This window comes from Drosophila yakuba, chromosome X (genome assembly GCF_016746365.2).
Source record: "Drosophila yakuba strain Tai18E2 chromosome X, Prin_Dyak_Tai18E2_2.1, whole genome shotgun sequence".
In the NCBI taxonomy this organism is placed as follows: Eukaryota; Metazoa; Arthropoda; class Insecta; order Diptera; family Drosophilidae; genus Drosophila; species Drosophila yakuba.
Genome location: NC_052526.2, coordinates 16132655 through 16156697, shown reverse-complemented (window position 1 = coordinate 16156697; position 24043 = coordinate 16132655). Strand labels below are relative to the sequence as shown.

At 46.9% G+C, this 24043-nt stretch overlaps 6 protein-coding genes and 7 non-coding genes across 14 annotated transcripts; 12 read left to right on the top strand and 1 right to left on the bottom strand.

The window, feature by feature from the left end:
* Window positions 1-357: 357 nt before the first annotated feature.
* On the top strand, window positions 358-5696 carry LOC6525641 (protein xmas-2). Its single transcript, XM_002101427.3, has 3 exons — window positions 358-657; window positions 724-2263; window positions 2332-5696. Exons 1-3 carry the CDS (start codon window positions 461-463, stop codon window positions 4867-4869), a joined length of 4275 nt encoding a protein of 1424 aa, XP_002101463.2. The 5' UTR covers window positions 358-460; the 3' UTR covers window positions 4870-5696.
* Window positions 5307-8703, top strand: LOC6525640 (protein xmas-1). Its single transcript, XM_002101426.4, has 3 exons — window positions 5307-5419; window positions 5707-6719; window positions 6783-8703. The coding sequence occupies exons 1-3, from the start codon at window positions 5371-5373 to the stop codon at window positions 7941-7943; spliced, it is 2223 nt and encodes a 740-aa protein (XP_002101462.3). The 5' UTR covers window positions 5307-5370; the 3' UTR covers window positions 7944-8703.
* A 630-nt stretch (window positions 8704-9333) lies between these two features.
* LOC6525639 (coiled-coil-helix-coiled-coil-helix domain-containing protein 2) lies at window positions 9334-10875 on the bottom strand. Of its 2 annotated transcripts, none has more exons than XM_039377786.1 (2): window positions 10705-10875; window positions 9334-10060 (listed from the first exon to the last, which is right to left on the bottom strand). In XM_039377786.1, the coding sequence occupies exons 1-2, from the start codon at window positions 10749-10751 to the stop codon at window positions 9601-9603; spliced, it is 507 nt and encodes a 168-aa protein (XP_039233720.1). In that variant the 5' UTR covers window positions 10752-10875; the 3' UTR covers window positions 9334-9600. The 2 variants fall into 2 exon arrangements, with proteins under 2 accessions (XP_039233720.1, XP_002101461.1); XM_002101425.3 differs by having other exon boundaries at window positions 9334-10063; window positions 10705-10870.
* Window positions 10876-11566: 691 nt separating this feature from the next.
* On the top strand, window positions 11567-16045 carry LOC6525625 (40S ribosomal protein S5a). Its single transcript, XM_002101424.4, has 5 exons — window positions 11567-11676; window positions 12693-13095; window positions 14427-14543; window positions 14804-14902; window positions 15860-16045. The coding sequence occupies exons 2-5, from the start codon at window positions 12694-12696 to the stop codon at window positions 15926-15928; spliced, it is 687 nt and encodes a 228-aa protein (XP_002101460.1). The 5' UTR covers window positions 11567-11676; window position 12693; the 3' UTR covers window positions 15929-16045.
* On the top strand, window positions 13847-14000 carry LOC6525634. The gene has a single exon (XR_005559974.1). It is a non-coding gene; the product is annotated as a small nucleolar RNA psi18S-1854 (small nucleolar RNA).
* Window positions 14195-14349, top strand: LOC6525632. Its single transcript, XR_005559984.1, has one exon. It is a non-coding gene; the product is annotated as a small nucleolar RNA psi18S-1854 (small nucleolar RNA).
* Window positions 14575-14719, top strand: LOC6525631. The gene has a single exon (XR_005559975.1). It is a non-coding gene; the product is annotated as a small nucleolar RNA psi28S-2876 (small nucleolar RNA).
* On the top strand, window positions 15108-15248 carry LOC6525629. The gene has a single exon (XR_005559979.1). It is a non-coding gene; the product is annotated as a small nucleolar RNA psi28S-1192 (small nucleolar RNA).
* Window positions 15290-15428, top strand: LOC6525628. Its single transcript, XR_005559978.1, has one exon. It is a non-coding gene; the product is annotated as a small nucleolar RNA psi28S-1192 (small nucleolar RNA).
* LOC6525627 lies at window positions 15465-15603 on the top strand. The gene has a single exon (XR_005559977.1). It is a non-coding gene; the product is annotated as a small nucleolar RNA psi28S-1192 (small nucleolar RNA).
* LOC6525626 lies at window positions 15640-15777 on the top strand. Its single transcript, XR_005559976.1, has one exon. It is a non-coding gene; the product is annotated as a small nucleolar RNA psi28S-1192 (small nucleolar RNA).
* A 654-nt stretch (window positions 16046-16699) lies between the features above and the next one.
* Window positions 16700-18798, top strand: LOC26534478. The gene is made up of 5 exons (XM_015190909.3): window positions 16700-16836; window positions 16955-17395; window positions 17981-18048; window positions 18257-18412; window positions 18477-18798. Exons 1-5 carry the CDS (start codon window positions 16775-16777, stop codon window positions 18587-18589), a joined length of 840 nt encoding a protein of 279 aa, XP_015046395.1. The 5' UTR covers window positions 16700-16774; the 3' UTR covers window positions 18590-18798.
* LOC6525624 lies at window positions 18568-23785 on the top strand. The gene is made up of 5 exons (XM_002101423.4): window positions 18568-18740; window positions 18806-20807; window positions 20872-22262; window positions 22317-22549; window positions 22662-23785. The coding sequence occupies exons 1-5, from the start codon at window positions 18568-18570 to the stop codon at window positions 22979-22981; spliced, it is 4119 nt and encodes a 1372-aa protein (XP_002101459.2). The 3' UTR covers window positions 22982-23785.
* Window positions 23786-24043: the final 258 nt, after the last annotated feature.

Genomic DNA, 24043 nt, shown 5'->3' with positions numbered 1-24043 from the left:
TCGGAGCAGCAACTTGGCGTCCTTGTGGTATTTGGCGATAGTGTTATGGGCGGTCACACTGCAGCTCATAATCCAGGGCTGGAACGTAAATTGCCGTCTAGTTCTGCAGCCCTAACGACTAATTTCATTTAATTTTGTATTGGTAAATATAAGTTAGCTTAGCAAATGAAGTAATAAATATAAATATTAAAGTACTTAAGTATACAGTTGGAAATATATCTAAGCAGATTGTAACAGACAAAAACTTGTTCAATTGCATTCAACAGCTTAGGAAATGCCGCAGGTATTTGCTAATTTCCCAACGAAACAAAATATTTTCCAACTCTAATTTAATTTTTTTATAAATCAAATTATATATGTGTGGAATGTATTATTCTCGATTATGAAACCTTAAATTGTATTGTAAATAAAGTTAAGCAATAGTTTTAACCGCTTTTCGCGAATATATATTGTTCGCGCCATGCTAAAAACCATCGAGTACACAGTTATCGATAGGCGCGGGATATTCGCATCTGCGGAATCGATTGGCGGCAATTGTAACAACAAAACACACTCGCTCTCTTTTACCAAAAAAAAAAAAAGAAAATTACAAATCAAAAACCATATCCGATCGATGGCAGAACCCCGTCCCGGCGCCTACAACTACAAGACATTATTGTGAGTAAAAAAGTTCGTTTACCAATGCCACTTGACCTCTAGTTTCCCCCCGAACCACATCCCCAGATGCACAAACATCCCGGAGCTTTTCCTGGACAAATATGTGGCGCGCTCGCACTTTGGCCGCTTTGGCACCCTGGTGAACTTCGTGCTGCGTCCGCGTCGGATGACCTGCACCGTGAGCTATGCCAGCGAGGAGCAGGCGGAGCGTGCGCTCCTCGAGGGCGGCAGCTTCCAGGGTCATCAGTTTGACATATCCTACGCTGAGAACGAGACGGCGCCGGCACAGAAAACGGAGGAGTGGGTGGATCCCGATGTTCAGGCGGAGTTGAGTGCCCTGCAATCGGGCTGGCGCAATGAGTACGCCACGGGCAAGCCCCTAAAGCCAACACAGAGTGGAGATGGCGGTGGCAGTTCAATGCTGCTTGCCCCACCGGTTGCGGCGGCGATGAGCGTTAAGAATCCACCCGCCACCAGGGATCGTACGCCTGCCCAGCTGAGGGATCTCGAGAACGTGATGCGCAGACCAGCCCACACAAGCGAGGAGAAGTTCCGCGTGTTGGATGCCCGCGATAAGCTGTTGCGCCTGAACGGAACGCAACAAAAGCTGGCCGGTGCCACGCAGGGTCACTGCCCCGATATGTGTCCGGAAAAGGAGCGCGTGCTGAGAGAGTTCCAGCGCCAGGTGGCCTTTTATGAGCTGCAACCGGGCTCCGATGAGTTAATCTGCCACGAAAGAGCGCTGAAACAGTACTCACGCAGCAGTGCCGACCAGGAGACGCCGCTGCCGCATGAACTGCGCAATGAGACTGCCCTGCACATGACCATGAGCTATCTAATGCATGAGATTATGGACATTAGCGAGCGACAGGAGCCGCAAAGCCATCTGGGCGATTGGTTTCACTTCGTTTGGGATCGCACGAGGTCTATCCGAAAGGAGATCACCCAGCAGGAGCTCTGCTCGCTGGGCGCCGTCAAGCTGGTGGAGCAGTGCGCCCGCTTTCACATCCATTGCGCTGCCCGTCTGGTGGCCGCCGATCCCAGCGTCTTTGACAGCAAGATCAATGCCGAGAATCTAACCAAATGCCTGCAGACCCTAAAGTACATGTACCATGACCTGCGGCTAAAGGGCGTCCAGTGTCCCAGAGAGTCGGAATTCCGAGGCTACATCGTATTGCTAAATCTGGCCGATGCCAACTTTCTGTGGGACATCAGCCAGCTGCCCACTGAGCTGCAGAGTTGCCCCGAAGTGCGTCAGGCCATTCAGTTCTACTTGGCCCTGCAGGACACGAACTTTGTGCGCTTCTTTCAGCTGCTGATGGACGAGGATACCAGCTACCTGAGTGCCTGCATCCTAGTCGCATACTTAACGCGACTGCGCGTGCTGGGATTGCATCGTTTGATCCAGGCGTACAGAGCTCCGCGCAAGGATGAGGTGTCCTCGCTGCCTCTCAGCTACATCGCCGACCTGCTGAGCTTTGCCAGCGAACAGGAGGCGGCGGATTTTGTCCAACACTATGGCCTCGAGGTGAACGAGGCGGGCAGAGTTGTGCTGAGCAGAATGCACACGGTGGAGACGGAGTACAAGCTGCCACGACAGTATGAGGTAGGTGAAAGGTTTGTTTTTTGCATAAACCATGTTCCTAATGTGATTTTTTATATCCTTTTTTTCAGCTGGTGGAAATGAAACGCGTGCAGAGCGTGGGCGAAGTCGTGAGTGGGGAACCCTTGCCACCACGAGACCTTTACCTTAACCACCGGCCGCACAACAGCTTCAACGAGCACGGGATGCTGAAGAGCATTGCATGGGCGGCCAAGGATCAGCTGCCTGGCATGCAGCAAGAGGAGATGCAGCCACAAATGCCTACGCATCCGCCAGCAGCCTCAAAACAGAGGGATAATTTCTTTAAGGTGCCAATGCAACCCGAAGGAACGGCGGCTGTGTTTGGAGCTCCTGCCACGGCTGCTGTTCCGCCAGCCTCTTCCATCGAAGGATTCAGTTTCGTCCTACCTAAGTCACGTGCCCAGGAGCTCCAGGAGCAGGCTCTGGCCGAGCAGCAGCGACGGGCACAAGAAGAGGCCAAGCATCAGGCCCTGCAAATAGCACTTGCCGCTGCGAAGAAGCGGGAAGCTGAACTCATGGCTATTCACGAGGCCAAAGTGGCCGAGGCCGAGCGAGTGCGTCAGCAGAAGCTGAGGGAACGCCAGGAGCAGCAGCGTCGCCAGCAGGAGGAGTTGGAGGCACAACGCCAGCGGGAGCGCGAGCAACTTCAGCTGGAAAGTGAGCGGCAACTGAAACTGGAACAGCTGCGTCTAGTGCAGCAGCAGGAAAGGGAGGCCCGCAAAAAGACCAAGACTCTGGAGTTCTACCAGGAAATATTCCAGGACACACTCGCAGAAATTTGCGAACAGGAGTTCAAGTTGCACAACCAGGCTTGCCGTTCCTACGAAACCGTGCTGGACTCACTAACACGCGATCTCGTCGCGCAGCAGATGCAGCAATCCCTTTACGAACTGGGCGTCATGCGGGTGTACATCAGGCGATGGCGCAACTATCGGCGGTCGCAGCAGCAGAAGGACTCGCTATTTAACCAACTGCCCTTGAGCTTTGGAGCCGATGATTCCGATCGATTGGTGAACGAACGCAGCGTGGAGGACTCATTGCGTCTGATCAGACGCTACAGACTTGGCGAGCCCTGCGATTATGGCAAACTTCTGGCTGGCCTGGAGGAGCAGAGTTGGCTGAAGCTGGATCTGTGGCGCGTGTTGGACAAGTGCCTGCCGCTGGCGCAACCAGGAGCTAGGCGCTTCTACAAGCTGGTGATAAGCCTGTCCGGCGGCCAGGAAGGTGTCCAGTTGAACTACGACTTGGACAGGGGACTACTGCAGCAGCCAAAGTCGCCGGATGCTCGTTCGGTCGAAGGAGGCTACATCCGGGGCTTCTCCCAGGGCATTGGCTTGAGTGTGCTCAAGATCCGAGATAATTATCACGACTGGAAAGCCAGCGATTTGGCCCAAGCCAATGGGATTATTTGCTTGATTGGACTGGAGGAACTTCGCAATCTGAAGCAGCGCTTGAAACCATTGCTGCAAGCGAGCCGCTGCCATGATGTGGCTGTAATTGTGCAGTATCCGGCTAATACCACCTTTGTGGAACCCGATATTCCTCTCCAGGATCTGTGCCTGCGCTCCTTCAACATCTTCCCTTTGAGACACTCTGGGAACAGCCGCCAGCGCTTGATGATTGCACTGGAAGCGGCTGTACAGTTTCTGGCCAAAGTCACGGTTACCAAAGCTGTTGGACACCTTCAGCAAGTGGAGACCCGCGAGTACTTGCTAGGTAACCTGGGTTCGGAACTCTTTCGCCGCCTAAAACACGCCGCCGAGCAGGATGCGGCCATCAGACGAGGCACTCAGCTGAATCCACAGTTTTGTGCCGACCTCTTTAACGAGGCAGTGCAGCGCCTGCAATTGGTGGCCGGCGAGGATTTGAGCGACTGCCCCCAGTTTCCCGAGGAGCTGCGTGTCTTTGTGCAGCCACTGCCCATCGAATCATCACTGCCCACCAATCGCTTGGAGCACTTTGAGCCCGGTTGGCACTTAACCGAGCGACGTCAGCGCATTGTGCAGCTCCTGGAGCGCTGTAAACTGCCAAGGATGTCGGAACTGCCGCGATCTTCATCCCTGGCCGAGGCCCAATGCCAGTGGGTATTGGACTATGCGCAGCTAAGTCAGCAGGAAGACTGCGTGGAACAGATCGCCCTGCAGGCCATACAAATTCTGCAATCCAATGCGGCTGGCTACTTGAACTTTGTGGAATATCTCGCTGGCGAACGAATGCAATATCTACTGGGGCAGGAGAGGAATCTGCCACGCGGAGTTGTGTACAAGACGAGAACGCTGAAGAGCCGCTTCCTGAGCGCCTGGTACTATGAGTTGCGTGCGCCTCAGATGAACCAGCCCGTTTCCGCGGACGAGGATGCCCAGGAGCAGGAGGAGCAGCCATCGCAAGCGGAGGCGCAGCAACTGGACTTCAACGACATTATGAGCAAGGCGGAGGCTGTGCTGAACAGGTGTCGCCAGCGGCAGGAAGATCGCCGCACACTGCGCGACCTCAATAGGCCACATAAGACGAGGACGAGCAAGGTCGCATCGAACCAGAAACATGACGCGGAAAATAAGCCCAAGCGCAAGCGGCCCAACTTTAAGTAGTCGCTTTTACATTCACTTTCATCTTTAGCTATTAGTTTAATTGTATCATATGTATGTTAAGTGTAGTTCTTATCTATGTGCTTAAGCATGATATTGCCAATTGTAACAAGAGACAAAGCTAAATTTTAAACTGCATTCGGCTTAGTTTAATTTTAAGTTCAAAATGGTGTAATCTTAGGTGCAGCTATGTGGCCGAAACGCCGAAAAGAGCGAGACAGTGTGCTAGCTTAAGTTTACTAAGTAATTTTGCAATTTTTGTAATACAACTATATTTTTTATTGGACCATGTTCAACCGATTGCCTTCTGTGTAGTAGCTAGATAGATAGTACTGAGTGAGCTGTGAACTCCCAAATGACAGGCCGTGTCACCCTTCAGTCAACTAAACAGCTCCGAGGCGATAGCATCCATTTATCCAAAATATTTGTGTTTCCGTTTTTTTTTTATTTTGTTTTAAGGTTTTTTTTTACATTCAAAACCACACAAAAGGATTTGCCTGGAACATGAAGAGCATAGTGGCTCAGACGGAATGCCAGCTGCGGCCTCTCAAGGGTGAGTGAGTGCATCCTGGACAGAATGTGGCCAGTTTTCTGGGTCACGTGCTCTGGCGGAAGGGGAAACGTATGTAGCTGCCCTCTGCGATTGTAGCTCCTAGTGTAGTTCTACCTTAAGAAGGTCAGTTTGCGGTTGCTAAGGATTAAGATACTTAGATAGTTTTAAAATTGTATTATATATTAGCTATATACTGAAATCCTAGTTAGCTCACATTGTCCATCACTTCATCATAAGCATTTTACCAATCCAATAAAGAGAAACTAATGATGCCACATCCTTTCAAGTGTCCGGCTTGGTTTCCGCGCTCAAGACGGCCCGTGGTGATTACCCGGGCAAAAGCAGCGCCGTTTGCCAGCTGGTGGCGCAGATGGTGGCCGGTCAGGTGAAGTCCCCATGGACGCCGCACCTGACATCGCTGATCGAACGCCCGGACACGAACACCCGCCACCTGTGGCGACCATATGTCAGCTACAGCAGTCGCTACGCCCGCAAGCTATCCGGCCAGATGGAGCGACGTGGCTCGAGCATCAGCTTCCTGAGTGGCAGCCAGGCGAGGAAGGGTCAGAACTCGGGCTCGATGTGCTGCGTGCTGCCGGTGAAGACGCGCCATGCGCCCAAAACGCTGCAGGGACGAGAGTGGCCCATTTGGCGCCAATCCTCGATGCGACCGCTGCTCCTACCGTCGTCCAATCTGTGGACGGGTGTGCTCAGCAAGCGTTTCTATGTGCCACGCCTGCGTCCCGTCGAGGAGGTGGAGGAAGTGGAACGCCAGGCAGTGCCGCAGCTGATGATCACCAAGGAGCAGAGCGAGGAGGAGGAGCAACAGCTCCAGCGGCGCAAAGATGGCAGTCGCCTGCGCAGCGAGTGCTCGGAGATTTATCTGGCGGACCGGGAGCAGGACTACAGCGAGCGGGAGCGGGAGAATAGGCGCCATCGCCAGCCCTACGTACCCAGCGAACTGATGACGCCCGAACTGGCCACCAAGTGGCAAACCACCAATGCCACCGGTAGCGACAGGGAGCGCCAGCTGCTGGATCTCGGGCAGCAGTTGAAGACGCGGCCATCCGTTCGGATGACGACGCACACCTGGAGCAGCGGCAATCAGAGGAGACAACGCAGCCGTCGGTCCAGCGCCCAGCGGAATCCGATCGTCTCCGAGCTGGAAGGCTGGCGGCGATTGTCCAATCACCAGCCAGTGCCCGTCTTCCAGGGCGAGCCCGCCGAGCAGGAGCACCTGCGTCACGCCAGCCGCAAGACCAGCGCCAGGAGCATGATGCAGGAACAGGAGAGTTGCCAGGTAATGGGTTATAGCTAGGATTATATCTCATTGCGATCTTAAATGAATCCCATCCGCTTGCAGATGGTGTGGGGGGAAAGGAAGAGATCACCGTGGCAGCGGACCGAGGTGATTTGCACCAGCAAATCGGGTCGAATGCCCAGCATCCGGGCGGCCAAGTCGGCGGTCATGATGGCGCAGGAGGCGCGTAACAAGCACCACCGGCTGATCACCCAGGAGCTGGTGTACAGGCCCAGGCCCAGCACAGTGGACGCAGCGGAAGCAGAGGGCGCAGAGGATCAGGATGCCCGCCATCGGCCCACCGGTGGAGGGCAGAAGATGTCCAAGGGTGCACCAGAGCGGGCATTGCTCAAACAGCATCTGGCCGATCTGCTGCCCGTCTCCCAGCCGGAGGACTCCTTTCGGATTGGCTACCAACCGAATGCGCCCACCCGGCAGCTCCTCGAGCAGGGCAAGTGCTATGTGTCGCTGCGCCGCGAGCAGTTCATCCACCTGCAGCCCGTGCGGCCCAATTCCCTCATCCATGCGGTCGATCTGGAGATGCGGGAGTCGCCCCGTCAGCCGGTGACCACGTTGCATCGCAGGGATGGCGCCAAACGACCGCGTCCCGTGGAGGTGGTGGTCAAGCCATCTCTACTCACGGTGATCCGTCAGAATGCCGCCACCTGGGATCACAACGGACGCAAAGTGGCCGCCAAGAGATGCGATCTGGTGGGTGTGCGTCCCAAGGAGCAGGCCTATGAGCGGCACCTGGTGCGGAAGACCTCGTCCGTGGAGGCCATCGTCAAGGCCCAGGGCAAACACACATCCGAACCGAAGATCCAAACGTTGGCCAGTGACTACCATCGTGCGGCGAGCCAGAAACTGCCCCATGTGACCAGCAAGCTGGACATCAGCAAGGCGGCAGATCCCTTCAAGGATCTGGACGAGCCGCGCATCAAGGAGAAGGAGGTGGCCGCCAGCTGGAAGCAGGCGTATGTGGCCGGTAACAACAGGTACGAGGCGTCCACCTCCTACCGCCGGCGTGCATATCCCGGTAAGAAGTGCACCACCAAGGACATGACGGACGGCTACTTCCTGGCCAAGCGCAGCTCCTCCACGACGGTAATCGCCACACAAGCGGCATCCTCCAAGAAGGTGAAGCCACCCAAGCCGCCGGTGGTCAGTCCCAAGGTTCAGGTGCCCAGCGTGCTGCACAAGCAGAGGTACCACGATATATGCTAGGGTATCCTAGATCCTCTGCATCATCCGTTTTTTTTGACCACAAAACCCGGACAATCGATGGCAAATCCACATTCGAAGCGGAATTCCAAATTGAGCAGTGAACACTACAAATATACAACATTATATATACACACACACACACCTGGTGGATCGATGCTCCTCCCCGGAGAACTATTTTCAAATCGGAAAACTCGAAACTTGAAACTCGAAACTCAAAACTCAAAACTCGAAACTCAAAACTCAAAACTCAAAACTCAAAACTCGAAACTCAAAACTCGAAACTCGAAACTCAAAACTCGAAACTCAAAACTCGAAACTCAAAACTCGAAACTCGAAACTCAAAACTCAAAACTCCAATCCAAAACCAAACTATCGCTAAAATCGCATCCTTCGAAAACGAACACGAAAACGAGCAGAATCGAAAATTCCAAAAATCTGAGGGTACAATGCTTCGAAAACAATCGCTTTCATCCATTTTGGCACATTGATAGTTATTTATAACTCTTTGTTTTTTTTATATATATAGACACTGTTTTTCGATAATAGGAGACAGCCGTTTCAATGCCGTTTAAATTGAGACATTAGTGTTACTAGAGTCAACAAATTTGTAGTTGTTACATACGTATTGCACATTACAAAAAAAAAAACAAAAACAAAATAATATGTTAATCCCAAAACTCAATACGCTGCAAAATTATGGACAGTGGTGACACTATGTACAAATTCTTGAATAAAAACGGAAACAATGGAGTGTCTCGAAGGAAGGTGGTTTGTACTATATCATATCATAAGATTAGCTGGGAATTAATTATTAGCAGGGAATATCTTGAAAAATGTTCATATCTCCTCGAAATTACGTTCTTGCAGCAAATATTTCATAAGATCAAAGGTATATGACTAATCGCTCTATTAACCGTGAATATGTGTATATATAATATATATATGTAGTATAACCCCTTATTTATAACTAAACAGCAAGTAGGTAAACATGTTTATCATATTTCCCATTTGTTTACCAGCTAATTTCAACCAAACAGAAGCAAATTGCAATCGGAAAAACAGAAAAAAGAAAAACAGAATTGAAAAACACGTGACAATGAAAACGCAAAAAGGGCACATAGATAATATATAGGGAAATGAGTCGATTTTCCTATTTATAGAGCTGCAATGTCACCAAAATTATTTTTGGCAACCGCATGCAAGCCACATTTCACAATAGAATGCAAATTTGCATTTTCCAGAAGGGAGAAAAGGGAACAAGTTTTGAGAAAAATCAGTGGAAGCTTCTAGAAAAATGCATGCTATTTTAAACATTATATATAGTTTTCTAGTTTCATGTTTAAATTAACTATTCAAATATACATTTAACTTAATAAAAACTCTTGGAAACTTCGCTTTGTTTTGGCCCACATTGACAGTCCGCGGGGTTTTGGTTTGTTTCATGTTTTGCTTTGTGTTTTTGGAAAGGGTTTTTGGGCTGCCAACGGGATTTTCTATTTAACATTTCATTTTGCACTACAATTAAACAATGCTTTCTTTCTTTCACATGCTTGCAATTAAACAATTAAGAACTAAACGAAGGGGTAGGACAGAGTTCATCCGGAGCTGTTCATCCGAAGGGTTCAACCAGTGTGTATTGGTGGTGCCAGGTGCTAGTCTACTGGAGATGGTGGCTCTGCTTGCACTGCCGCAGCGCCTCGTTGAATCCCTCGCAGAGGGTCAGATCCGCCTGACCCTGGGCGCACTGGATGAACTGTTTGAGCTCCCAGGCGCAGGCTCCCTGCGGCTCATTCGGCTGCTGTTGGGCATAGTAGGGCTGCTGGGGGGCAGGAGCGGCGGCCGCCGGTGCTGGAGCAGCTGCCTCCTTGTCGCCAGAGCCGCTGAACAGCGAGGTCAGGCCATGACCCACGGTGTGTCCAATGGCTGAGCCCACGGCCACGCCTCCAGCGGTGGCGGCCATCTGCTGGAACATCGATGGCTGCTGCGGTGCCGGCATGCCGACGGCACTGGGAGGAGCACTCATGGGCGCCGGCACGGGGGCAGCGGCAGCCGGTGCTGGGGCACGTGCCTGGACAGGAGCTGGTGCCGGAGCGGGGGCGCGGGCCTGCACAGGTGCGCTGCTGTTGGGAGAAACATCAGGAGAAACAATCAGTTGTTATTGTGGACTTTGCTCTGGCGTAGTGTTGTTGATTATTTGGTGACGAAATTGGACGGGGGTCTTTGTAGTGGGCACATTGAACTATACATATTGAACTGATTACTGCGGATTTTAAGTGATTTTTTTATTGTATCTGCTGTTTTGAATATTTCTACGCAATTTCATGTTTTCAAAAAGGTATATACTGTAGGCTATTTTACCTTTTTAACGCAAAGTTAGAACTAGGAGACTTTAAGTTTAATAAATGACTATATATATATATGTATATATATCTATTTAGAATGATGGATTTAGTTTAAAAAACTTGTGTTTTTGAGCACTTCCGGAATCGAAAAAGTAGCCAGATTTAGCGGGACATTCGCTGAGAGGACAGCACCAATGAAAAATTCCCATGTCATTGGGACTCCTCTTATTTTTTTAAGGTTACGTAACCTTAACCCATTTCAGGGTCCGGAAAAAGCGGCGGCAGTCGAAATGCTGTCCATAAGTTAAAGCCAGATCATCCGATTGATTGGTCGGTGATTTCGTAATCGTAATGCGTTTGCTGCCGGCGCTTTCTCCAATTTCCCCACGAATTTCGTATACTTTCGGCGACTTTCTTACCGACGAGCGGATGGCGGAGGGCTGGCAGAACGTCCACGGCGAACCATTTTGTTTGCTTTATTTGTTTTTCTATCGACTCGGTTTCACGCAAGAATTTTACTTCCAACAGTTGTTGCTTTTTTGATGACGAGCTTGTAACTGAAATTCTGAAATAATCCCAATTGGACGAGAAACTTCGGCCTGCTGGCAGTGTGACCGGAGAAAATACTGGAAAATACTAGGGCAGATACTGTATGTAGCAGCCCTGGTTATATGAGATGTTTTTAAGAATTTATATATATATATATAGTTTTAGTTAAAACATTTAATATATAAAAACTTATATTTTACAATATATATACAAATCTAATAAATTTAATATAATAACATATGTTTTTCCACAAACATATGTAATATATAACTAACTTTATATAAAAAGTATATTTGCCCAAGTAATACCAAAGCATAGAATGTACTACTTTAATAATAATACGACATTTTAAAAAGTCGTAGAAATAAATACATTTCTAAATACATAAACGTATATCTGAATTTCTTTAAAGTAAACATAATTCGGTAATTCGGCCAAATTTATATTTGGCAAGCGAATGGCAACTATCGTTCCCCGTTGTGACTGGCAAACCCGCCAAATTCCGCATATCGATAGAAAGTCCAAACATTTCCATTAAAAAAGTGGTCTAATATCAAAAGACTGCCATAAAGCTTAATATATTCTTATGTAGTAGAAATAAATGTAAAACTAAGCAAGTCAATACCATTAAAAAGTGAATAAGTTAAGAGATAAGCCCCAATCATCGCCGACTATCTCTGTTCGATAGTTCACTCGTTGCGCAGCCCTGGCTGCCGAAATGCAACCGTGCGCGTGTCGGCGGAAATGTGACTCTCTGGCGTTGCCGCACACTGCCGTAACATGTTCTTTTTCAGGCGTTTGCCTTTGCGCTGACATCGTATCTCGATTTCTTCTGTGACAAAGTAAGGGATTTTCGACGTTTAATTGTGTGGATTGCGGCCAAAGATTGGCCAAAAGACGGCTAAATGCTGGCACCAAGTGTGGATACTGAGGGTTTTGTGAATTTACTGCGGCGAACTGCGGAATATTGCAATTTCCACCGAAATGAGGTTAAAAACGGGCGGCTTTTTGTTTGTGTGTGTGCGCGCGAGTGCAATTGTGTGTGTGCTTCACACGTGTTTGTTTCCCCTTTTTTTTTTGGTTTTTTTTTTTATTTGCTTGCAGCTCAAGAAAATGTTAAATACAATATATATTCATGTATATTGAGCCAATTATCCAAAAGGATAACGTTCCAGAAGGTATAAACCCTTTTAAACTCGCAAGTCAACAACAACAACTCGCGTGTGTATATGTGCGGTGGAATTGCGCGTGTGTGTGTGTGCATGTAGCGCGCATTTACAGTTTAAAAAAACGTGTTAAGGCAGAAAAATAACTTTAATCTTTACTTGAAAGTTATTGTGAACTTTTTGTATACATAGCAGTGATCTTCACTGAAACTTTCATCTTCCACATAACTTGGACTTTTTTTTAGTTTACTATTGTTTTAAAAAAGGTTTTTAAGAACTACAAACGAATGTAAAGACCTTAAAAATTATTCTTATACCATAGAAATCAGTTTATTATATCCTTCTCTTGTGTTTCTAAAAGAAGTCTAGTTAAAGTTAAAAACAATTGATTATAATGAATTAAATTATAATTAAAATGATAACATTTTCATTATTTAACTTATTTTAAATCGTTTGCAATCATCAATACCGTTTTGTGACGATGTATGCATAAACAAATACTGAAAAACACGTTTCTGTAAGACTTAGTTGGTTTTTAGGCAATACCTTATATGCAGTAACAGAAGTTAGACTGACAATAAATGAAAACAGATAATAGTAATAGATCGCAAAGCCCACAAGTATCCCACAGTAGAATGCCGATTTGCTGCAGACACGTGACTAACATATTTGCCTTCGAAAAACTCTTGCAGCATGGCCGAAGTTGCTGAAAACGTGGTGGAGACCTTCGAGGAGCCAGCGGCACCTATGGAAGCCGAGGTGGCCGAGACGATCCTGGAGACGAACGTGGTGTCCACCACTGAGCTGCCGGAGATCAAGCTGTTCGGCCGCTGGTCCTGCGACGATGTGACCGTCAACGACATCTCTCTGCAGGATTACATCTCGGTGAAGGAGAAGTTCGCCCGCTATCTTCCCCATTCCGCTGGACGTTATGCCGCCAAGCGTTTCCGCAAGGCCCAGTGCCCCATTGTGGAGCGTCTGACCTGCTCCCTGATGATGAAGGGTCGCAACAACGGCAAGAAGCTGATGGCCTGCCGCATCGTCAAGCACTCGTTCGAGATCATCCATCTGCTCACCGGGGAGAACCCTCTGCAGGTACTACACATACCCATCCCAATCCAAATCTGTTCCCACCTCCAACGAGCGTCCATGCTAAACTGTGGCCAGAGAACCTTCCCACTCGGTCATGGGTAGAATGGCACGCAGAGTAACCCCAAGGTTTTAATATCCTAGTGCCTGAAGATCACAAAGCCTCTTCTCGTTCTCCTGGAACTTAAAACCACACGACAAAACCATTATAAAGCATATGCGGTACCTTGGTGTAACATGATTCATAGGGAATGTTCAATACTTTCTAGTCCTCCTCAATGCTGGCTAGATTCTACATACTTTCCGAAGCATAACTCTCAAATGGACTAATAGTGAACCAAAGTTTTAATTATCCTAGTGCTAGATAGAAAACATCTTCTGGTTCTCCTGGAACTTAAAGCTACACTAGTATTAAAGAGGAGTCCTCCTCAATGCCAGTTGATGGTAATTTCCAGCCACACTGAGCATAACTCAAAATGGACTCATAGGAAAAGGTATTAACTATCCTTGTGCTTGAAGATAAACCCACTTCCCGCTCTCCTGGAACTTAATTCAACATTTAAGACTAGAATATTAGTGGATACTTTATAATGAGTCAACCTCAATGCTAGTTGAAGGAAACTCCATCCCAGCTAAAGCATATATTAACTAGACTCAGAGGAAACTGTGTTAATTATCCTAGTGCTTGAAGACTAAACCACTTCCCGCTCTCCTGGAATTTAAGACAACATTAGAAAGAAAGAATTCATTACAGAGATCAGAATACGTCCAAAACTAAAACTGCAGCGTTGATCCCTACAGCGTTGTGGTATTCAATTGGACCAAAGGAAACCCCATGGTTAGCTATTCCTCTTAAGGGCATGGTCTAAAAAATGCAACCTTAATAAAGCATAAATCAACAATAATACATTCTTAGAACCCGCCTTTAGTAGTCCACCTCAATGCCAGACGGTTTAAAACTACCATGTCGTGCTGAGCATAACCAAAAATGGACTGATATTAAGTGAAATTGTTTTAACTATCCTTGTGCCTGAAGATTTAAACCACTTCCTGCTCTCCTGGAAATTAAAACAACACTATAGATAAGCATTGTTCACCAAGAGTATCATTATCCGTCCAAAACTAAAACTGCAGCGCTGATTCCCACAGCGTTGTGGTATTCAACTGGACTACAACAAACCCCATGATTAGCTATTCCTCTTAAGGGCATGGGCTCAAAAGTGCAACCTTAATAAAGCAATAAATCAACAAAACCTCCCCTCAACCGCATTGGTACTTTCACTGGATTAAAGTTACAGCTTACTAATTTCGATTTTCCTTTTTGTGACTTCTTGCAGATCCTGGTCAGCGCCATCATCAACTCGGGACCCCGTGAGGACTCCACCCGTATTGGACGTGCCGGTACCGTCCGTCGTCAGGCCGTCGATGTATCGCCCCTGCGTCGCGTCAACCAGGTGGGTTTCTTGAGAGGATTTGCCAGTAGTGGTAGTGGCCGGTAGCAATGGCTTGTGGTTCGTTTGGAGACTGCTTGCTTATAACACTTGGCCAGAACGAAAATCTATCTAATATCCGTAGCGCCATAATGTGTAGTATAGCCGACATTTGGCGTATGAAACGAAGAGACATTATCAATTGCATAACCCTTAAATAGTTATGCTGCTATGCGATGGTGATTAAATATTATTTATATAATTGGTTCATCTATTTTCTCTAGGCTATCTGGCTGCTGTGCACCGGAGCTCGTGAGGCTGCCTTCAGGAACATCAAGACCATCGCCGAGTGCCTGGCCGATGAGCTGATCAACGCTGCTAAGGTGGGTAAATTGGGCTTTTGGAGAGCTCAAAGTAGTGGTGTACGTCTGTGGGGAAGGTCTACTCTTATGCTTGGCATTGTACCACCAAGATGCCTGGCCTCGCTTGTGGACCAGATCGAGAACCAAGTTCGGCACGCGGATTAACCCAAGAATTGGGCTTTGAAATAGCGCTTTTCTTCCTTCTAGTGACACAGCTGGTCATTTTAATTAGTCCAATCTAATTCTGCATCATGGTTTATTTATGTAGTCTCGCTTTTGGACCAAATCAAACTCCCAATCTCTTATTATCCTTGTGCTGGCGACCACTTAACTGTCCTATGCACACGAGAAACGTAAAAGAACACTCATATAATTTAGTATTTTGCAACTGAATCGATTAGGAAACTAGAGGGGTCCAGTCTAATTCTGCATAATGGTTTAATTTTGTAGTCTCGCTTTTGGACCAGATTAAATCCCATCCTTTATTATCCTTGTGCTTGTGATAATATCAAATTTCAATGCACACGAGAAACGTAAAGGAACATTAGCGAAATATTTAAGACTTTGGTATATAGCACTCCATAATAGGTCCAGTCTAATTCTGCATCATGGTTTAATTTTGTAGTCTCGCTTTTGGACCAGATTAAATCCCATCCTTTATTATCCTTGTGCTTGTGATAATATCAAATTTCAATGCACACGAGAAACGTAAAGGAACATTAGCGAAATATTTAAGACTTTGGTATATAGCACTCCATAATAGGTCCAGTCTAATTCTGCATCATGGTTTAATTATGTAGTCTCGCTTTTGGACCAGATTAATTCCCATCCTTTATTATCCTTGTGCTTGCAATATCATTCAGTTCAATGCACACGAGAAACGTAAAAGAACACTAGCTTTAAATAAGTTGAGAACTTGTGAATCTTGAAAAACATGTATCGCCAGTACTAATAACTTATGTTTAAATGTATTTGCAGGGATCTTCCAACTCGTACGCCATCAAGAAGAAGGATGAGTTGGAGCGTGTCGCCAAGTCCAACCGTTAAGGAGACATCATCACCAGCAAAAACAAACTTCTGTCTGTTTTTTTTTATACAAATAACGTGTGTACACTGAGAAATGATACACTAAATCTAAAATAAACAACAAGATGAAAAATTCAATGTAGACCATTCTTTTTTTTTATAGTTTTTAGTTTACAATAAACTTGATTGTCAGAGAGAAACTGATATTTAAGTTATTTTCTATTGGGCTGGATGTTTACCGTGATTTAAACATGGAAGTTGGAAGAAATGGAAAGAAATAGCTATGGAATAGCTAAAAATTAATAAAATAAAATGCTAGAAATTATAGAAACAAGTTATAAACACATTTAATTTCAAAACAATCGGAAACCCCCTATTTGTAATAATATTGTTACTATTGTTTCCTCTTTTTTTTATAAATTTTTCACTAACTAATTAATAAGTGACACTACATAACTTAAATAGGGCTGTATTAAATTTAAAGATAGTTGCAATATTTCGTAGATCTGGCATCACTATTTCTAAAATAAAATTATAAAAAAACACGTAAATGTTTATAACATTAGTTATTAGTTCAATATATTTTCTTTTCACAACTTCTTTTCACTATTATGCCAAATAAAGAAACATTTTCATATATTTAGTGTGGCTTATTCATGAAATATCGCAGAGATATCGAAGTGTCATGACATCCGATTGTACAACTTGATTATCGATGTACAATAGGAACCGATAGGTTACAATTAACGCCAACTGATATCGATTTCAATTTCAATTTGTTTTATTCAATCATTTCGTTTTAAAATTCTTTGGTAGTAGGTCGGATTGAGTTAAGTTCTCATTATCACATTTCTGGATTGGTGTAAGATGTTCACAGTGGATGCAGGTGCAGACTCAGCAATTACCAACGAGACTCCATTGAAAAGCCAGTAAGTGTATGGCAATCCTGGCCAGAAAACAGGACGTCTTTCTATTTGCAGACTTTTAAAGATATGAAACACGTAAAATACGCTAAACGCCACACGATATACTCAATATACAATGCAGATTTCACGTGCAGAAGCTGGTGGAGCACTTTTGCCGGCAGACGCAGTTGCTCAAGCTGGTCCAGGGCTCCTCTGGCCGCTTTGTGGCGAACTATAGGAGCAGCCGACGGCCAGAGGACCTGCTGGCCCCCATCCAGTTGCGCCTGGACTTCGACTACCGGCAACTACTCGAGATCTCGCCGCAACTCCTGCAGCTCATCGTCGAGGAACCGCTGCAGTTCCAGGAAGCGGTCCGCTACTCGATCTACGGCCTGGTTCGCTCTCATCTCAAGGACGCCGGCCTGAAGCCCATCGATATCAACCAGCTGCACGCCCACTGGCGCTTGGTGGGACTGCCCTTTACGCCGGGCCTGCAGTTCGAGCCGCGGGACCAGTTGATCCGGCTGGGTTTGTCCCAGGTTCTGGGCATCCTAGCCGCGTTCACGCCGCAGGAAACGCTGGTGTCAGTTCAGCAGTTTGTACATGTCCTGGCAGAGAATCGCTTTGTTTCCCTACTTCGCACGATTTCTTGTTCTTTTCTAATTAGATGTGGTTATGTTTATGTACCACGTATCTAGCCATTTCTTGCCTTCCAATTGGAATTCCTATGTTACCAAGTTTGTTTATCTTTATAGTTTGGATATGCATCATTAATTAGCTATAGATCTTACCTAGTGTCTAGGTTGGAAGGTTTTAACTAAATCCACTGCTTTCTAAACTGTTTAACACTTTTAGTTTAAGATAATTAAAAATGGTTTTCGGTTTTAAAAAGATTTTGTAAATACTGTAGTATTATATAGAGCCCAATCTACTAACGCGGTATAGTTCGTATCACTTTCCTATAAATGATCATTGTGGTTACTGTTCAAGTAGCATGGTTCGCATTATCCTTATGTTTCATTTAAGTTGGTTAATGATACTTATAACTTGTTATACCCCTAGCTATATTTATTTCTAAACATAATTTATAGAGCATACATCTCCTCTGCTAGGGTGTGTCTAGCTTTGTTAATAAGAATATAATGTATTCCCTGATATTCTATTGTAGCCTGCAATCGATTTGGTACTGCGGCAGTGGCTGTATGCGAAATGCCATACAGACCAGCTCAACGGATGGTAGGTCCCATAGGCTAGGACTACTAACGAAACCTCTACTTCATCCAAATTGTGCCACATCCATATGTAACCTCTAACCATCTTCACCACCCTCGAAACCCTGTCCCAAAAACTAATATTGTACCATAACTAACCCATCATAGGCATTAATTGTTCACGAAATCCTGTGGAAGATCCATTGCTAATCCATTCCATCGATATCTTTCAGCACCCTTTTGTTCGGGCTGCTCGCGGCCCATGAGTGAATACCAAAAACTGCGCGTCACAGAAACCTACCGGATTTTAGCCATCTTGCCTATTTCCGCCATTCAGACACCTCGTATCACCAATTGCCTTCATCGCCCCAAGTTAATCCGCCTTAGAGGTAAGTGAATCTGGTATCCAGGACATTATACACTTATGAAACTGACATGAATTGCATTTCTTAGCCCACGCCCACGACTGCGAATTAAAGTTGGGTGCCAGCTACCTAATCTGCGGATACTTTGCGAGCTCGGCCACCACATATCAATTGGAAGCATGCCATCTAGGAAGCGCCTAGAGAACAAAGCCCGTCGTCGGCGCAATCCCGTTCAGCTCAATGATTTCTTGCGCGGCGATGAGGAGCCAATTCAAATCATAACACCAATATCATCAAATGAATCTCAGTCACAGACGCCGTCTACTCAAAATGCCAACACAAGCTCCATAGGGTAGAATATTCGAGACATGCCATTATAATTATCAAATACACTAATATATATCCTCCAATGTCCAGCACCATCCCATCGAAGGGCCTGTTCGAAAGCGATGTGACTCCCGTTATGACACCCACACCGCAGTCCGACACTTACCAACCAACTGTTAATGTCTGGCGCTCACCCAAGGAAACCACTCAGCCCGAAGCTAACTATAATGTGAGTGCCGAGGAGTATCCGGATTTGGGCAAGCGTTTGAAGAGAGCCAAGCCACCAACGCCGACGATGACAAATCTGGAGAACGGCGCCACTGGCTCGCGCCTTCGCAGTCGTCGTAGTCGCATAATAGATCCGCCTGTGCTGGCCAACTTTTTGCCGGATTCCGTGCTCCCGACGTCAAGCAACAGCAAGCAGCAATCTGTGGCCAACTGGCTATCGTCAGTACGTTCTAGCGAAAGCCATAACACTGCCAACGACCAGGCCAGCTGCTCTTTTTCGAACAAGATAACACTGCTGAGAAGGGATTCAGCCCAGGCGCTCGGGCAAAAAAGTGCTGCCCAGTCCTCCCCGAAGGAGAAACATACCGAACAGCAGCAGCAGAATACTCCAGCTGAAGCCCAAGAGCAGCAGAATACTTCACCTGAAGTCCAAGAGCAGCAGACAATTCCGGCTAGTGCTGTCAAGCATCAGCAGAACACAACTAATAATTCTTCAACGCCGCAGCAGAAGAGTTTTGTCAGTTCTTTACAGCAGCAGAAAAGAAGCGGCGCAAGATCTCTCCCGCAGGAGCAGAAGAAATCTTCTGGCAATCTTACTCAACAACAGCAGAAGAGTTCTGTCAGTTTTTTGCAGGAGCAGAAAGAAAGCCCCGCAAGATCTTTCCCACAGGAGCAGAAGAAATCGTCCGGCAATCTTGCTCAACAACAACAGAAGAGTTCTGTCAGTTCTTTACAGCAGCAGAAAGAAAGATCTTTCTCACAGGAGCAGAAGAAATCTTCCGGCAATCTTACCCAACAACAACAGAAGCGTTCTGAAAGTTCTAGACAACGGCAGCAGAAGATAATATCGCCTGGCAAACTGCAACAGCAGCAACAGAAGAGTCCCGCCAATACCGTAGGGAATCAGAAAAAGCGAAAGTCTCCTGGCATTCAGCAAGCCAGGCAACAACAAATGAGCCCACGAAGTTCTTTCCAGCAGGAGCAGCACAAATCTTCGGGCGGCACACTCACAGAGCAGCAGCAGCAGCCAAAGAGTCTTGCGAAAACATTGAAGCATCAGCCGAAAAGTCCGAGAAACTCTGTTCAGCAGCAGCAACATCACGTAGCCCATAGTAATCAGAGTCGGTCGCAGTCAGCGAGACCTGTCAAGCCCATTCATTCGCGCCCAAAGAGCCAAAATGCTCCTGTTACAAACAACTTCTCTGTGTCAAGCCGTCAACCCACCGATGAGCGCATCCAGCAGCCCACTCAATGTTCGGGTCCCAGCAATGTCAATGATGTGGACGCGGAAGTTGTGCCGCCGACGCCAAACAGCCAAAGGGAGAGAATGCCGAGAAGATTTCCACGGCGCGGCAACAACCGGCGGGTGGTGCGCAGTCTGCAGGCGTTCACTCGAGAGTTCACGCAGTCCTCGCCGGAGGCATCGCCAGAGGGATTGCCGGTGGGATCGCCAGAGGGATTGCCGGAGGGATCGCCAGAGGGATTGCCGGAGGGATCGCCAAAGGGATTGCCAGAGGTATTGCCGGAGCGATCGCCGGAGGGATCGCCAGAGGGATCGCCAGAAGTATTGCCAGAGGGATCGCCAGAAGTATTGCCAGAGGGATCGCCAGAGGTATTGCTAGAGGAATTGCTGGAGGAGTCGCCAGAGGAACTGCCAGAGGAGTCGCCAGAGCAAGAGGTGGTGCTGTGCGAGCATCATGAGCAACTGCAACAGGTGAAGAGCTTACCAGAAAACCAAGCGAACTGCCGCATGCAGCAATTGGCTATGCACAGCGCGTTGAACTCAGATGCCCTGGAGTTCCGCCCTGCGGTAAGGCGTGAGGCCGGAGGATCCAGTCAACGTGTCCAAGTGTCCCGATTGAGCGTAAGTTATTGCACCATAAGGTAAATCTTGTTTTTAAACCTCCGTCTCCATTTGGCCACTACAGCGAAGACGTCGCCGCCAGCGTTTTTTGCGCTCTTTACACGTGGAAGCATTGCTCCCGTCATACGAGCTAGAACCAAGCGAGCCACTGCGACCCGTGTGCCACGTGCCTGACTGCTGCTATTACAGTGGCCCACCACCAACGGTAATCACTCCTGAGATAGTTCAACCGCCGTCTCCACAACGACTGCCAGTCACCGTACCGATCCAACCCATGATGCCACCGACAACGATCGAGGTGAATACCACCAGCAATCCGCCGCCCGTGGTCTTCTATAATCCGCAGTCGGGGAATTTGTGGAGCAATCCATCACCATATATGCCCATTGAAATCGAAAACAACAGGGTCAGCCAGTCGGTTTTTCGGCTTGCCAGCCTCCCGTGCACTGGGGTGGGCACCCCCAATACGGATTCCTTTACCAGCTGGCCACCCCCCAGCCAGCACCACAGCCCCAGCCGCCTCCCATCCAGTATTTCGGGTCCCAGCCAGTTCTCGCATACTCTCAGTACGCCGCCGCTGAAGCAGCACCGCCAGCAGCACCAAAAATTGTCGCCATCAATCATCCACCAGGACGAGGACCTATTGTACAGCAGGTCTCTGTTGGATATGGACCGGGAGGAGACCCAGTGGGAGCAGCAGGGCCAGGAATGGCAATGGGAGTCGCCGCAGGAGTCCTCCCGGTTCCAGTCGCAGCCGCTGGCGCAGCCACAGGTCGTCGACGACGTACACGGCGTGCCAAACGCCGCCGTCGCTAAGGACGCAGGACCACCGCTCGAGCGTCACAAGATATTCCGAGCACCATCACAGCACGGCCAGGATTATCCCAAGCCGGATCTTAACTGCGTGCCGTCCAGCATCAAGAAGCTACATCGTCTAATTTCGTCGCATTATTCCGACTATTCATTTGTCTACGCCATCAGTGCTCAGCTCAGTCAGGATTGTGTGCCCATGGATTGCTATGTGTACCTGAAGATGGTACTGCTGGCCAGTATCGTTTCAATCGAATCCGATGAGGTGCGGGCTCCAATTTCGCTATGCATCATCGCCACCGACACCCTGATGGCCAATCGTCTGATGAACAAAGTTGGCCAACTGGCTCCACGCTACCTGGGACCTCACGACTACGGACTGCAGCCCACCTTCAGTGCTTTGCCCACCCGCTTCAATTGGATAGTGGCCAGTCCTTTACTATTAGCTCAGCAGGGTGTTTACTACGCCGGCGATTGGACTCGTCTGTCCAAGGAGCAGGGTTGCCAACTGGAGAAGTGCATCGAAAATGGAGCGGTCCCAGTGCCGCAGTTGCACATCGATCAGCCCTTGGAGGCAGCCGTTTGGACCCACTGGCAGCCTGACAACTCCAGCAATCAGACACAGGCCCTCGCCAAATTGTGCCCGTAAGATGGACAAAACTAAAGCATGCTTGTATACTAACTGAACCTACTTTGCAGAATCTTCGGGCTGCCCATTTATATGGGTGCTCAGGTGAACAAGAGTCTCTGGAACTTTATAATCCAGCAGCACAGCGCTGAGGGACAAAATGTGGTTAACGACGGCTTGAACATTCCCGAGGACGACATGCGCATGCTTATCCATCTGTTGCACCAGCGCAAGACCACCCTAACCGATGGCGCCCAGCACATGCTGCAAAAGTATTACGTGATCTCCAGGAAAGAGCGACCGAGTTAGTCCATTTAACAATCAAACTATTTATATTTAAACCCAACCATAAATGTTACTTTTCTGTGCCCTTCTAATTGATGGCAACTTACGTTCTCCATCCCGCTCTTTTCCAGCTGTCTTCTCCAGCAAGACGTATATAGTGCTGAAACAATTTGCCGAGTGCTTTGCCAAACTGGCGCTGCGTCTGGAGGTCCTTGAATCGGACGTTTGTGTGGCCATCTTCCACTGCGAGCATTTCGTGCAGAGCATATTTGGGGCCAAGGAAAACCAGGCACCGCCGGCGGTGATCAATTTCAATGTGATCTCCTGCATCGATCCGTACATGAACGAGTTTGCACGCTGGCTGCTTCAGTATCTGGATAGCTACGAGGACGAAGAGCTGGGAATTAGCGCGGCCAAGAGGCGACGCACTGATAGCTGGGACATGCCCTAAACATTTGGCATTGATTACGAGTCCAACTTGCCATTGATTTAGTATTACTCGTAGATTTATAACCATCGCACACTGGACCAGTTTTGAATACCTTTTGTAGTTTTATACAGATGGATTTACAACACGTCGTGTTTGTAAACAAAATTGGCACTGAAGCCACACAACACTACCTCTCTAATCTATTCACTATAACAAACAACACCTGAGGCGTTCAAAAGCAAAGTCTATATTTGTAAACATTTGTTCTCCTCTTCCCCCTATACCATATCACTTGATTCATTCGGTATATGTTTTGTGTATATCGCATGATGATCGCGGATAGTTCCTACACTTCTATTCGCGAAAATCAAGAACCATTGTTTGTAAAATCTTGTACCGGATCGTTGGTAATCGTTGAACAACGATCTTTTTGGTATGTTTGGGAAACCAAATATTTTCAAAATTGTTTTTGATACAAGTATTAAATTTAAATGTGTGGCCACAAATATGTATAACCTTTATTTTTTTTGATACAACATATTTCTACGAAATATGAACAAACCTGAAAATAACTGTGAATAATATATAAAATACATACTTTAAGTGAAGGATGCCAAACAAATTAAAAACAAATATGAAAAGAGCTGTCGAAAATGTCCACTTTCTAGAGAGTTTTCGATTTTTTCTCATTTTAAAGTCTAAGAAAAATATCAGTCCGTTTAATTTGTGTTACAAATGTCACATTTAAAAGCCAGAAACATTTAGATAGTTTCTTTTTTGTATGGTAAATAACAATATATCCACAGAAAATAATCAAACCTGAAATGGGCTGTGAATAATATAAAACTTAACTATAAAGAAAGAACGACAGGATGACAAAGAAATGTATTTTTTTAAAATACAGAACGAACAATTACTTTGTTGACTACGTTAACCATGTAAAGTAAACAGAAGTATCCTCTTCAGTTTCAAATCGAATAAAATTCATTTGTTTATTTAAAAAAAAACAATTATTTTTATTAACTACCTTGTATTGTTACACATATTTATACATAGTTATTGTTATTATTAGTTTCGTATTTC

What these genes read in the sequence shown, in the direction of transcription:
- LOC6525641 (XM_002101427.3), top strand. Translation starts at nt 461, where the DNA reads ATGCTAAAAACCATCGAGTACACAGTTATCGATAGGCGCGGGATATTC. An exon ending in TACAACTACAAGACATTATT is followed by an intron (nt 658 to 723) that starts GTGAGTAAAAAA and finishes CCACATCCCCAG; the next exon opens with ATGCACAAACATCCCGGAGC. An exon ending in AGCTGCCACGACAGTATGAG is followed by an intron (nt 2,264 to 2,331) that starts GTAGGTGAAAGG and finishes CCTTTTTTTCAG; the next exon opens with CTGGTGGAAATGAAACGCGT.
- LOC6525640 (XM_002101426.4), top strand. Translation starts at nt 5,371, where the DNA reads ATGAAGAGCATAGTGGCTCAGACGGAATGCCAGCTGCGGCCTCTCAAG. An exon ending in CCAGCTGCGGCCTCTCAAGG is followed by an intron (nt 5,420 to 5,706) that starts GTGAGTGAGTGC and finishes CATCCTTTCAAG; the next exon opens with TGTCCGGCTTGGTTTCCGCG. An exon ending in AGGAACAGGAGAGTTGCCAG is followed by an intron (nt 6,720 to 6,782) that starts GTAATGGGTTAT and finishes ATCCGCTTGCAG; the next exon opens with ATGGTGTGGGGGGAAAGGAA.
- LOC6525639 (XM_002101425.3), bottom strand. Translation starts at nt 10,751, where the DNA reads ATGGTTCGCCGTGGACGTTCTGCCAGCCCTCCGCCATCCGCTCGTCG. An exon ending in CCTCCGCCATCCGCTCGTCG is followed by an intron (nt 10,064 to 10,704) that starts GTAAGAAAGTCG and finishes TTCTCCCAACAG; the next exon opens with CAGCGCACCTGTGCAGGCCC.
- LOC6525625 (XM_002101424.4), top strand. Translation starts at nt 12,694, where the DNA reads ATGGCCGAAGTTGCTGAAAACGTGGTGGAGACCTTCGAGGAGCCAGCG. An exon ending in CCCTGCGTCGCGTCAACCAG is followed by an intron (nt 14,544 to 14,803) that starts GTGGGTTTCTTG and finishes TATTTTCTCTAG; the next exon opens with GCTATCTGGCTGCTGTGCAC. An exon ending in AGCTGATCAACGCTGCTAAG is followed by an intron (nt 14,903 to 15,859) that starts GTGGGTAAATTG and finishes ATGTATTTGCAG; the next exon opens with GGATCTTCCAACTCGTACGC.
- LOC26534478 (XM_015190909.3), top strand. Translation starts at nt 16,775, where the DNA reads ATGTTCACAGTGGATGCAGGTGCAGACTCAGCAATTACCAACGAGACT. An exon ending in GAGACTCCATTGAAAAGCCA is followed by an intron (nt 16,837 to 16,954) that starts GTAAGTGTATGG and finishes TATACAATGCAG; the next exon opens with ATTTCACGTGCAGAAGCTGG. An exon ending in ACAGACCAGCTCAACGGATG is followed by an intron (nt 18,049 to 18,256) that starts GTAGGTCCCATA and finishes GATATCTTTCAG; the next exon opens with CACCCTTTTGTTCGGGCTGC.
- LOC6525624 (XM_002101423.4), top strand. Translation starts at nt 18,568, where the DNA reads ATGCCATCTAGGAAGCGCCTAGAGAACAAAGCCCGTCGTCGGCGCAAT. An exon ending in GCCAACACAAGCTCCATAGG is followed by an intron (nt 18,741 to 18,805) that starts GTAGAATATTCG and finishes TCCAATGTCCAG; the next exon opens with CACCATCCCATCGAAGGGCC. An exon ending in GCCCTCGCCAAATTGTGCCC is followed by an intron (nt 22,263 to 22,316) that starts GTAAGATGGACA and finishes CCTACTTTGCAG; the next exon opens with AATCTTCGGGCTGCCCATTT.